Source organism: Neovison vison, chromosome 5 (assembly GCF_020171115.1).
Source record: "Neovison vison isolate M4711 chromosome 5, ASM_NN_V1, whole genome shotgun sequence".
In the NCBI taxonomy this organism is placed as follows: Eukaryota; Metazoa; Chordata; class Mammalia; order Carnivora; family Mustelidae; genus Neogale; species Neogale vison.
In genome coordinates, this window is record NC_058095.1 from 149,366,011 (window position 1) to 149,379,858 (window position 13,848).

At 33.8% G+C, this 13,848-nt stretch overlaps 1 protein-coding gene across 2 annotated transcripts in view; it reads left to right on the forward strand.

Moving 5' to 3' along the window:
• Positions 1–13,848, forward strand: part of GPC5 (glypican 5) — a 1,436,212-nt gene that overhangs the window by 738,877 nt on the left and 683,487 nt on the right. Inside the window, exon 8 of one of the 2 annotated variants that reach the window (XM_044249952.1) lies at positions 1,862–1,938. The exons of the other annotated variant lie outside the window; for it this stretch is intronic. Coding sequence (XP_044105887.1) covers positions 1,862–1,902 — 41 coding nt within the window. The 3' untranslated portion in view covers positions 1,903–1,938. Of the gene's footprint in view, positions 1–1,861; positions 1,939–13,848 lie in introns of those variants that run through there. 2 annotated transcript variants of the gene reach the window in all.

Below are 13,848 nucleotides of genomic sequence, written 5' to 3' on the forward strand. Positions count from 1 at the left end.
CTAAAGCTAGTGCATCAATAATTTGAGTCTGATTTTCTCTTTGTGTATGTGTGAGTACTTATACAAACAAAGAGCAGAAGTAAATTCACTAAATATTACCAGTGGTTATCTTTTAGGTATTATGATTACAAATGATTTTAATTTTCTTATCTCTACTTTCTAATTGTCCACAATGAACAGGTATTTCTTTTATAATGAGAAAAAAAGTATATGTAAAGTACTATCTTCCTCCAGCTACTAAAACTATATATGAATTATTTTCTTAAACTCCAGACCTGAGTTTGCCACAGGATATAGCCTGGCTGTGTGCTTTTACTGTGGGCTAATAGTTTTCAATAACTTATTAGCTCTTAAAGTTTTCCTAAGTAAATCCTGATTAGAAGGAAAAAAAATTAAAAGTAGTGACCAGATATGACTGAGATGAACTGTAAAAAGAAAAAATGCTAATAATGAGATCTACAGCACATAATTTCTTGTTACCGGATTAAACTAAACTTGGACCAAGTACCACAGCTTTTAATTTATCCTTAGAAAGTACTTTGTGTTTGGGGAAAGTCTGGCTAATGAATGAATTCAATCAAGCAAACAATAAAGAAATACAATTTCCCTCTTGATGTGCTAGATAATGTTTTTGAGTACATGGATCACTGCTATGTACTATGTTGAGTGCTACAAGATTTTTTTCTTTTGATAGTGCAGTTTTGCTGGAGTAATTTTTTAAAGTATTAATGTGTAAAATGTTTATGTGTAGATTATGTAAGTGATGAGGAAATGTATATTATCAGGATTTTAAAGGTAGACTTTTTTTTTTTTTTTTTTAAGGAAGCCCTAAGAATTACTTATCCGGGAAAATACAACAAATAAATGACTTGGTAGAGGTAGGAGGTCAGATTCCCTGATTCATTCCAAAGCTTGATGCTTGAATATTTGTATCCCATTGTTTCTCCAAAATGTGGAATTGTGTTATGGGAGTATAGAGGAAGGCAAAATGGTGAAAGTGAACTTGAGCTGGGTCATACCGAGTCAACGGATTAAATTAAAATAGAAAGTTGTTATCCTACCTTAAGCATGATATGCAGTAAGAGCGTGGATAGAATACTTGGGGGAATAGTGAGTATTTGGGGTAGGTTTGTACTGAGAAGCAAGGGGTAGAATTACAGTTATGAAGAGAAGTTTGTGCTTGTGAAGAATTAGTGTTGAGAACTGGGTTAAGGAATAGGCTTTTTTCTTAAAGATAGTAGATAATCACCTAACATTTTAGGCATTTCCCTGCAGAAAGGGTCAGGGGATGAATAATCCAAAAGGATAGAGACATTCAAAAATAATCATTTTGAAGTATGCTATATAATTAATTTGGAAAGAGGTTTACCTCTTTACGTATAACTTCCTTATATCTATATTGTAATGGTTCTATCCATTCTTTTGAGGGCAATGGGAGAATGTAACTCAGCCAGGAACATATGTCTTGCTCAGATGCAGCCAAATTGAAAAACTTACTGTCTTAGTCTAAAAATTAGGTCAGGGATTTTCAAAAGAATGTTCAAAATAGAGTCCATTGTTTTCAGACAATGTAAGAGTAACCCCATTTTTAAACTGATAAAGCAATGTATTATTGATATAAAATGAATTACTAAATTCAAAATGTTAGTATTTACTTACAAAGTCATCTTATGAGCATAATGAATTGATTTAAGTGAACACAAAATTTAAGATTATATGTAATGCCAATGTTCTACTTAATGTATGTTTTTAATAAAATAGTCATAAAAATTTGAGGGGGTTTCTAGTATTTAAGAAAATCATGATTACCATGCATAATTGCAAATGGTAAACATTTTAACATTTACTTTTGTGTCCTCAGGGTACTCATCATTGAAGCAAAGAGGGCAGAAGAAAATATAATTTCAAGTTAAAGCATACATTCCTGGGAAAAGTAGTTAATGTGTTAATGTTTGTTTTATGTTAGATATAAGTATATTTTGCTTTTATTACAATTTTAATGTAGGTAAAATTGGTTTATTGGACAGAGCAGCATTGGCAGAGTGAAAGCAAACATCAACTTTGTTCTTACCACTTATTAAACTCACTTTGTGAATATGTTTTCCACCATAACCTTTCTGGACACATTTAGAAAATAAGCAAGTAGTGTTTTATTTTGATGTTAAATTCTAGTCCAGCCTAATAATCAGTAACTCCTGGCCGGTTTGGTAATCAGAATTGTAACCCTCAACCCATGTAAGCTTCTCCCTCCCCCTACATGAACCTGACCCAAACTGGGAAGCCTGGGGTGGCGATAAGAGAGTGAAATCGACTTCTCTTTTTGCTTAGTTCCATCCACCTCCTCTTCCACTCTCTTGGCACCCATTCTGGCTCTTTCCCAGACTTGGAGCAGAAAGTAGGTCAGTGGTTAGGTTATCAGCTGGGGACAGTGTCTTCTGGTACAACAGAATTCCTTTGCATAGAGACCTTTGCCCTCCCTGGAAATTCCCAGACATTCCCAAAAGGAGCTTTCCTTCTCCCTTGATGTAAGCAGGGCTTCCTTTCTGCAGACTACGTATGACTGTCTTGGCTTTTGTCTTGGCATATGACTGTCTTATCCTACTCTCTCCAAGTATAAGCAAGATCTCTTGCATGGGATCCCTTTGTAGGAAGACTCAAAACCTCCTTTCTGTATGGTCCGCATCTAATTTTGGAAAACACCTGTTTTTGTTCATCAGTGTTGGAAGGGCAGTCAGTTTCCATTCAGTCCATTTTACCTTCTCTAGGCAGACTGAAGAAGCTTCTATTTACTCTGACCCTCTGTTGTCTGCTATGGCACTCACTACACATCCTACTGAACACCTCAAATGTAGCTAGTCTAAAGGGAGAACATCTCCAGGTATAAAATACACATCAGATTGTATCAACTTCCAGTGGAAAAATACTGTAAAATACATTAATAATTATTACATGTTAAAATGGCAATATTTTTATTATATTGGATAAATGAAAGCACATTGTAAAACATTTCACCTGTTTAATTTTTTTTTAATTGACTACATTTGACTACAGAAAATTTTAAATTACATAGTGGTTTGCATTATATTTCTATTGTACAGCCCTCTACAGTTTAGACTTCTAAGGAGTCAATAAAATACTTACTCCTAGGTTCCTCAAGCTCTGTCCTTTATAAACAGACCTGTTGCCATATGTTTGGCTTATCTCCTATTAGGTTAAGAGCACACACATAGCAACACTCCCTAAAACTTTTTTCCTCTTAGCCTCTTTGATTTTGCTTGATGTGGACTCAGATTTATAGTCACTTATTACATCTTGCAGGAAGAAATTCAAGGAAGAAAATGAGAGAATTTGACTTCACTGTTCTTGGCTCTAAGGCCTATACCAAAAACCCAACATAGGATCTACTTTTATAAGGGTAAGGGTAAGGATCTATTTTATATGGGTAAATTGGTTTTTGGTTTTAAATAGTTTTAAATAAAATTGAGATCAAACAATCATAAGACCCCTTGAAGAACATAGGGAGACTGACTGTTCTCCGTTTGCAATTTGAAACCTAAAGGCAGAAAATATACAGCACCAAAGATAACATTCTATTTTTTGAAAACATTTGGGCCATTTTTCCTGGATTGGAGTCCCATATAACCTCTCCTCTATGTTTCTGTAAAATTAGATGTATCTCTTTCTTTCTCTAGACATCATTTACTTCTTTATAAAATGAGAAGTTTGTCTTTAGAATCTTCTTCTTTCTTTTATTTTTTAATGTTTAAAATGTAAGCTATGTAATATTTCAAACACACACAAAAAGCACAAAAAATAATTTAATACCTAGAACTGAGGTAAATAGAGGTTTGTTTGTTTGTTTTTCCTTTTCCTTCCAATGTTGCTTTCTTTCTTTCTGGCTTTCTAAGAAGTAAAATTGCCACATAGCAACTAAAGCTCTACTTCTTATCACTTGTGTCCTTAATTCTGATAGAAGTAGCCTCCAGTCTTGAGGGGCTGTAGATCATTCCATGATGTTGATATTTTGACTACATAAAACAAAAATATGAATAAACCATGCCAAATATATGAACTTAATTTTGTTTCAACATATACATATTGTTATCATTGTTTATATTTTTATAGCACTATTTTTTGTTTGTTATTGATGTCAGTATATATAGGATCATTTATTTCAGCTCCTCTGTAGTATTAAAGTGTTCAAATAAACCATTTTCTCCTTTTCCTTTCCTCCCATATTTTTCTTTTCATAAATAACTCATTGAGCTTCTTTGAACCCATTCCTTTTTAAAGGTACGTCATAGTAAATTAAAGGTAAATGACAGAAAGTATAATTCTCTTTATCACCTATTTCTTAATTACCCTCCAGAGTATTTGTGCTGATTCATACTTCTACCAGGAACAGGCCTTTGGATATCTTTGCCCTTATGTGATATCGTCATAATTAACTATTGCCAAAATGGATTAAAACGGGTTTAAGAAATCTCATTTTTATTTTAATTTGCATCTTTCAAAGAAATATTGAACTTGAGCATCTTCTCATTAGTTTATTCATGTCATCTGTCGGTTGTCTGTCTTTTTCATTTTTTCTATTAATTTTCATAACTTACTGTATATTATGGATACTATTTCTTTGTGACTTATATGGTTTGACTGTATTTACTCCCCATCAGAGGCGTATCTCTTTATATTTTTTAGAGAAAAGTGTTTTTTCTTAAGCAGAAATTTTTAGTGTGAGTTTAAATTTATTAATCATTTCTTCCATGGCATGTAATTAAAGTATACATATATATATGCATACATATATATACATATATATACTTTAGAAATATTTTTTATTTTTGTGTCATAAAATGTTTTTCTATATTAATTTTTCCCAAAAAATTGCTTCTCACAATCTTTCTACTAATCCGAATTAATGTATTTGGCTATTATTAGAGCTCCATTTTTTTTCCTCCATATAGATATTTACAGTCTCATCACCCTTTATAAATTAATCTGTCATTCTCTTTCAGACTTACAGTGCTTCAATTGTTATATATTAGTCTCATATAAGTGAATGTTTCTCTTTAGTCTAATCATTTAACCTTGTACCAATCTCATACCGATTTAATTATTATAGTGCTTTAAAAATTATATGTAATAGGGTTTATAGTCTATTCTTATTTTTTTAATATTGGAAATTTTGGATAACATATATGAATTTTAAGTTTAAAATCTGTGAAAACACTCTCAGAAACATTATTTGTATTACAACAAATTTGTTGATTCATTGAGGAATGATACACTCCTTATAATATTCATTCAACAAAAGTATGATATAGTTCCCCACTTAGGTCTAATTTTGTGCTTTTCAATGAAGTTTATGATATTCTTTATAAATATCAAGACATACTTTGCTATTTGTTTGTAAATCCCTTATGATTTTGGTCACTATGATAAGTGTCATTTTTAAAAACTAACATGATACATTCTGGTTAATTTCTTCATATTTATTACTCAGTTTACTAATTTTTTCTTTGACCCTTTCTAATATGATGTTTTCATCCAACCACTGACAATATTAAATTATATTTTGTAAAGTATTTATGAAATGAAAGTTCAATCTTAATCATTGTAAACAAAACTATTTATACTTTCTATCACATTTCTACTCTATTATCTCAAATTTGTGTGGCTCTCATCTTGATTTTTATTTTGCATGCTGTTTGTATTTGTGGTGTATTATTTTTATTTCAAACTTATCTTTGTTTTGTTTTGTTTTATTGGGAATGCCTTTAGTATGAGACTGTGTCTAATGATTATGTTAGCTCATTTCAGGACTCCATGGGAAATGGTCATTTCAGTATAGAGATAGATAGAAAGATGTGGTATAAATTTGAACATTAAAAAACTGCATTCATTGAATAATTAAGCTCCTTCAAAATGTTGGGGAAAAATTATTTTTTCCAGAGCCTAGGAGAATACAACATTTTTAAATTTTTTACTTGAGCCACTGGGTAGATTTTTTAAAGACCAGTCTTTGCAAACACAGCCCACTGAAGGTCCTAACTCTGTGGAGTGCTCTCATTTTCCCCATTTTGCTTTATCCTCAGATCTGAAGCTTTAGCATCTGCCTTTGCATTAAAATTGAGCCTTTAAAATTGAGCCTTTAAATAACTAAGAGCAATCCACCACCCTTATCTTCACTACCCAAGGCAGCCCCAGTGATTAGACTGAACAGTTGTCATCCCAGATTTAAATTCCTTCTTCTTTTAGGAAAACTAAGGATTCTTTTTGTTGTTATTGTTGAAAACTCAGCTATGCATTTAAAAGAATGTTTGTTTTATTTTTATTCAACATATTTAGGTGTATATTGTAGGAGAGCTTACATCACTTTAGTCTATTGTACTATTACAAGAGGATGTCTGTGGTTTCTAAAGTGCCTTCCAATTCTAGAAGTTAATGTCTTCATTTATTCTTTTCCTGATAATTAATGAGAAGCTTAACATACAACAATCTTAATACCATGAGACAAAGATCATCAGAGCTAAACAAAAAATTTACAAAGCCAAGTCTCTTAATGTGCCAGGCAAGGGAATATACCAATGAAGAAATCCACTGAGTAATTTGTTGACGGGGGGAAAAAAATCAGGGATTTTTAAAGGTCAGAAAAAAGGAGTTCATGGTAATTTTGTAAATTAAGTATTGGAGACTTGCAGTAGGATCTGTGGGTTCATAGCTCTGTACACTGTTGGTTTTATCAGGTTCCATTGTTCATTGGTTGGAAAACAGTCAGTCCTTCGTTTGGTACAACAAGTGTCGGAAAGGATAGGCTCACTCAATGTTCGGGAAACTTGATCAGCTTCAGTTGGCCAGAGGGCTAAAACACAATATTTGATTTTGTCATCCTCATAGTAAGTGTATGGAAAATTTTCCTTTTACATTGGTAGGATGATAAAAGTGAACACAATGAGTTTGATACCCAAGGTTGCAAAGGAATAGGTATCACCCACCTGACCTCTAGCTCAAAATAATTAGTATCCTCTTCAACTTAGTAGGATATATTTTTACAGTCTTGTGAACTACTAAGGGTGATGCTTCAGTTCTCCAGAGAAAGAAAGAAAATGGTCATCATGTTGATAAATGATAAAAAGTCTGTTTAGAGAGTTTTGAAAAGTAGATGCCAGTTTTCACCCCAATAATAAGATGTGTGTTATTTTTCAACTTCACAGAAGTTTAGACTAGGTGCGTTTATCAAAATGGCAAATGATCTGCTGATTTTCGTTTAATAAAGTAAATTTAACTCCAGTTGAAAAGAAATGAAACAAAACACAAAATAGTATAACTCCATGTTAAACTGACATTTTAAGGTTACAAGTTGTTCTATATTATTGCCAATTAGCTTATACTACTGTGTTGTAACCAAATTAGGATATGCTGATCAATTACCCATGTAAATAGTTTAATACAAATGATAAGTTGCAAATATTATTAGGTTCTCAATGAACTTTGGAAAGGAATAAATAAAGCAAGTATTGCCTAATTTTTATTTTATGAAGATATTTTTCAGCTCAAAATATATGAATACTGAATGCTAGTGGTGATTCAATTAATGAGAAATATTCAGAGAGAAAATATAATAACAGAGCTTTGAGCAGTAATAAAATATTAACTTAAGGTTAAATGCAACCAGTATAATCAGATACTACTTAAAAATTAATATAAATTAATATAAAATAGAGGGGCTCAAAGGAAGCTATATTTCAAAAACCCAGATCCTAACAGAGTTGCTTTTGAAGATAATATAGCCAGAAAATTGACCTTTTAAGGAAAATCATTTTGGTAGCAATTATCTTCTAAAATTTTTATAGATATTTTGTAGTTTCTAGTCATTTTATTTTATTTTTTTTAAAGATTTTATTTTATTTATTTGAGAGAGAGAGACAGTGAGAGAGAGCACGAGCGAGGAGAAGGTCAGAGAGCGAAGCAGACTCCCCTATGGAGCTGGGAGCCTGATGTGGGACTCGATCCCGGGACTCCAGGATCACGCCCTGAGCTGAAGGCAGTCGTCCAACCAACTGCACCACCCAGGCGTCCCTCTAGTCATTTTAAATCAAGACATTGTAAGTGTGAATCCCTAGTAAATATTTTGATATTTTTGGCATTGAAGCTGTGAAATTTGGTGGAGAACCAATTCAAGGAAGTATTGTCATTACCATTGCATGTAGTATAATATCCTGAGATTTCTGAGGAAAATCTGAGTTAAATTCATGTGAAAAACTCCATCAATCTATTTAGACCTTTTAGTAGCCATCATGTATCCTATATAAAATGTATATATGCAAAACAAATAAATTTTATGAAAATATATGTTATACAATATACAGTTTTCTAAAATCCCATACAATATATTTGCTAAGAGTTAACTGATTGAATATTTCTGGCATGAGGAAGTAAACATAAATGCTGGGAAAACTTAAGCAAATTAAACCTTTGGGCTCTTAGTAAAACACTTTTTGGATATTCAGTGAATTGAGGAAAGTGCTTGTAGAAAACTCATTAAAATTTGAATTGTCGTCAGTTGGAATTCTGACTCACCACCACTCACTGAATCATCTAGGACAGGAAACTTGTCTGGTTTGAATCTCAATTCCCTCATCTAGAATAAAATGCTTCATTGGTTGTTATGAAAATTAAATGAAGTGATGCATACATTAAGCATATTTCAGTAGAAAATCCTCATGTACATATTATATAAAGATGAACTTCCAAAACTGTTCACTCAGTATGTATGTGAATTCTCCATGTAATCTGTATTTACATGAAGAAATCACTACCCCCATTTTAAGCAACCCATGCAACTTTAAATGTAATGCAGTAGACACAAATGCTCATTACATCTTGAAAGTTATGTTCCTTTGTCTCATACGTTTTTAAAAACAAATTACTCATTTGCTATCTTTTAACATAAGAAATTGCTGAGGCTTGTTGAGTTTGATGTAGTGATTCCTTCCTACTGAAAAAAAAAAAAAACCAAAAATACTGTAAGTTAAATACTGTAAGTTAAAATACTGTAAGTTACATCAAGCCATGTTCAGAGTAAGCTAAATTTCAACCCATTGTGCCATTATAATAAAGAAGTATACATGCTTAAGAATACTGTTTCTTTCCCTTATTACATGCATTTCCACTATTGATTCCAAAGTTCCAAGAAACTCTCTAGACAGAGAAAAGCGATCCCCCTCTCTACCAGAAGGTGGCACTGCACTCCTCATTGACGAGGTTCAGAGGTGGGTGCAGTGAAGAGATTTTTCTCCGTTTAGGAAGAAGCTAGGTTTTAGAACATTTTATTTGAAATAATGAGACGCATGTGATTAATTTCCTAAAGAATAATTTTACTTTGTCTTTTTGGGGGAAAGATGTGCACACTAAGTAAAAATGAACAGCTGTTGAGAATAAAAGGAAAATGCTTCATTTAGAATCTATTAATTTCTATCATCATTGTTCAGTACAATATTCTCAGACTTAATTACTCATATAGAGAACATTATGACTGAATGCAAAATAAAGCCTTCTTTACTCCCCTCAAGATTTTTTTTCTTCTAACCACAGATTGTGTGGCTGACTTTTTATTTATTTACTTTTTAACATGAACCTTCCACTAGGGTAACTAGCTATGTTCTAAAACCCATTTAATCATATTGTGGTAAGTAGGACGGTGCCTACTTTGGCATATTTTTCTCCTTTCTCCCATTTCAGTCTGATGTAAATAGATATATGAGTCAGTTGCTACTGCTGAAATCTCTATTTTGAGAGAACAGGGCTCTTAAAAATTACTAGTAGCATATATAATAACAAAAAGCTCATTTTTTTTCCTGAGGACCATTTAGATGGGCTCCCATGTAGCTCTAAATGTATCACTTGCTGATGACAGGAGGAAAAAAAGGAGGCAGTGAAGCCTTATTGACAGCTAAAAGAGGCTCCAATTGATTATCTTTAAAGAAATACAATAGGAGGAAGTTACTTTGCTAAAAGCACAGCTTTGAACAAGCCCTCTATTAATTAATTGTCAGAGTTGAGAGTAAAAATGGCACCTACCAGAGAAAAACTAAAGGGAAAGGAGGAGAAAGAGAAAAGAAGCTTTTATTTCCTGTGTGTTATTTCTTTTGTACCTTTGATTTTCACTAAGCTGTTTCATTCATATTCAGTAAGTGCCTGACAATAAATGAGGATATAAAATAGAATCAAAATAAGACAAAGCAAAACAACCTAAAAAGACATATGGAACTCATTGTTTAGAGGAATCATTCACTATTTCATGAAGTGGATTTTATAAGTAAATGTAATTGTGCATAGTAAGGGGTCATTCTTTTTTCACATTTCTTTTTCCTAATGATCTTAAAATAATGTAATGATTGGGCGCCTGGGTGGCTCAGTGGGTTAAGCCGCTGCCTTCGGCTCAGGTCATGATCTCAGGGTCCTGGGATCGAGTCCCGCATCGGGCTCTCTGCTCAGCAGGGAGCCTGCCTCCCTCTCTCTCTCTCTGCCTGCCTCTCCGTCTACTTGTGATTTCTCTCTGTCAAATAAATAAATAAAATCTTAAAAAAAAAAATAATGTAATGATCAGTAATATGAGGTTAGTGTACTTTTAGTTCTGAATGTGGAAGAAAAAAGTTTTTTTAATTGAAGCACTTGGTAATTATGAAATCAGATGTCTATAGATGAGAACAGGGTTCGTTAATTTTAGTTGGTCTGGGAATAATAAAAAAAATTTCATGTTAAGTTAATTTTATTTCCATGTCATGGCATGGGATTACAGATTATTAAAATGTAGACCATACCTTTCAACAGGTAACCTTATGTTTGCATGACACATATACACATGTGTCATTATTGCATTCTAACTTTGAAATAAGTTAATCTGACACATAATCATCAAATTTTACTGAGAGCTTATTAAAAATAAACATATTATACTACAGAAATTTTAAAAATATTATTAATTTGATATCAACCTACTTATTTGTACATTGAAATAGGGTCCTTTTTCTATTAAAACTAAAATTTACTGTTTCATAATTTAAGATGGAATCAAAGTAGCATATTTACATTTATATTAATAAAATACAAATTCTGAGCTCAATTATCTAGAGTACCATAAAACAATAACTAGTATTCATTTTATTGCAGATATATAATTAATGGTAAAGGCTGAAACCTATATTGGATACAGTTTCCTGTATTGAATTATAGATAAGAGACAGTTCTTCAACTGTGGATTTTGATTGATAGGATAAAATCCGCTTTGAGAATGGTTGTATTTAAACTCTGAAATGGGATTTTACACTATTTTGTTATCATTCTATATAAAAGAACACATCTGCTCTAGACATAGCTCTCTGAGTCTTGAGAAGCTGGCTACGCTCTCTTCAAGCCAGTCTGGATATCTCTCCTTGGTCAGCTTTGCCCCAGGGGCCCCTCCTTCTTTCCAGTATTTCTGGTACCTCCACTCCCATCTGTTTTGAGAGCCTTTACTGGCTGGGGTGATTAGCCACTCCATTCTTTGTGCTCCCCTTAGAGCCTGTACAGCTTTTTATGACACAGGTAACCATATATTGCTCTACTTTTACTTGTCTCTTTCTTCTTACCAGACTGCATGCATTTTAAGAGTAAGAGAAACACCATTCTGTTTGAATTTTCAGTGTTTAGCACCGATGTGAACTCAGTGCCTGGTCTACAGAAAAACTCACTGGAAACTTATTATGACTCTGCTGGGTGAATAAAAGGAAGGAAGAACAGAGGAATGAAAGGAGGAAATGCCAATTTTCTGGTGTTAGTACTTTCGTAATAAAGGTTTTAGTCTTGGCATTAGCAAAAATGTACACTTTTTAACAGTATAAGCTTTAGATAGCCTTTGTTTAATGCTATCGTGGGTGCTGACCACCTGCTTTTGGGGGGGGATCCTAGGAACATATAGCCCTATCATCCTGTCTGTAACAGCCCTGGTCCTCACTGACTTGCTGTCTTCCAACACGTCAGTGGCTGTCAGAGATAGAAAGACTCACATCCTGTCTGGTAGCACCATGATCCCTGCTCTTTAACGAAGACATAGTACTTCAGGAAGCAGTCATGCAGGCACATTATGTCTAATCTAATTATAAATATTTGCTTAGGCTATGAAAAACATGTGAAGCATTTTAATATTTATGACTCTGTACTTTTATTAAGGTATTAATTCTTCAAATTAAAAAAATCATATTCAGCAAGATATACTCCAGAATGGGCAAATTATAAGCTGAATATAATTTAAAAACCTGGCTATTTGCATAATGGTTTTTAGTATCAAGGTTTAATTGGGCTGAAAACATTCCAGCTAGAAGTTGCTTACCTTCAACCTGTTTGTCCAACTTTGCATTCCAGATTTCGCTGTACGTAACTCTAGTTAATGGAGTCCATTACTTCTTTATGGCGATCTATTTTCATAAACCCTATAAAGGAGAGATAATTATCTTCATTTTACAACTAAAAAGAAAAAAGAAATACCACCAACTCTGATGCTCAGAGAGTTGAAGCACCTCGCCTGATTCCCCCAGCTCATCACAGGTGGTTGAGATGGAACTCACATGTCCGTCTAACTTGAGACCCGCACTCAGCACTCGGGGTTCAGGCAATGTGTGCAGCATGCATGGTAGGTGTTGCCATATAGAAATATTTTTTTAAGATTTTATTTATTTATTTGACAGAGATCACAAGTAGGCAGAGTGGCAGGCGTGGGTGTGGGGGTGAACAGGCTCCCCCCTGAGCAGAGAGCCCGATGTGGGCCTCGATCCCAGAACCCTGAGATCGAGACCTGAGCCAAAGGCAGAGGGTTAACCCACTAAACCACCCAGGCACCCCTGCCATATAGAAATTTACTGAATCCTGAGACTGTCACCGTAGTGCTCTAGGTATGATGAGTCATTATCTGCAAGTGAGGAAATAGAAGAGTTGAAACAAGTCTCCAAAGTCCCTGAGCAAGTTAAACGGATCAGGATACCAAGAACCCCACGGTTCCAAGTCCAAGGCTCATTGCACTGCTTCAAACCTGCCTGATGACGCTTTTGCACATTTCCTTACAGGAAATCGGTATCCTCATTCAGAAATTGCACAGTGGTCCTGGTGGGGTATGTGTCTTAGGAATTTAGAAATCAGGTTCACTTAGCTGTAGCCTGAAGCCGCACATGACGGCCTGGTAATGCAATTATTCATTAGGGAGGAGAATAGGAAAGAGGAAACCCAAGTGTAAGAGGGATTAGCAGAGGGCAGACACTAGGCTCCTTATGACCTACTATCAGCTTCCCTGTTACATCTTACCTCTAATAGTCTTTCTCCGACTATGTGGTCTTTAGGGCCATTTCCTCAAAATCCAAGGTGGATTGAGAAAGAAAGTGATTTTAGGGTCACCACTGAAAAGCGAACAGGGCAATCGATTCAAAGACATCTATTAACAGGAAAAAATAAGCTTATCTTGGGATAATTATCGTTGCAAATTCTAAAGCTTACATCAGAGAAGCATTAGCGGTCCAGTAAAGCTCTCTGCTATAGACGTGTGGACACAGTATTGCACCAAGGATAATTGAGGAAAGCACAAATTAAAGACAAGAGAAATAATTGAAAATGCATCTGAAAATCGAGTCCTAAGAGTGCACCGCCCTTCAATATAAATGAATATTATAATATAATTTGATGTTAAGATCTCTGTATGCATTTTCTTATATAGTAAATATTTTTATAAAAATATTTTATATTTTTAGTATATGTGCTGCCGAAGCGAGCACTATATAGTAAATATTTTTGAACTATAATCTACATACTGACATAAAATTT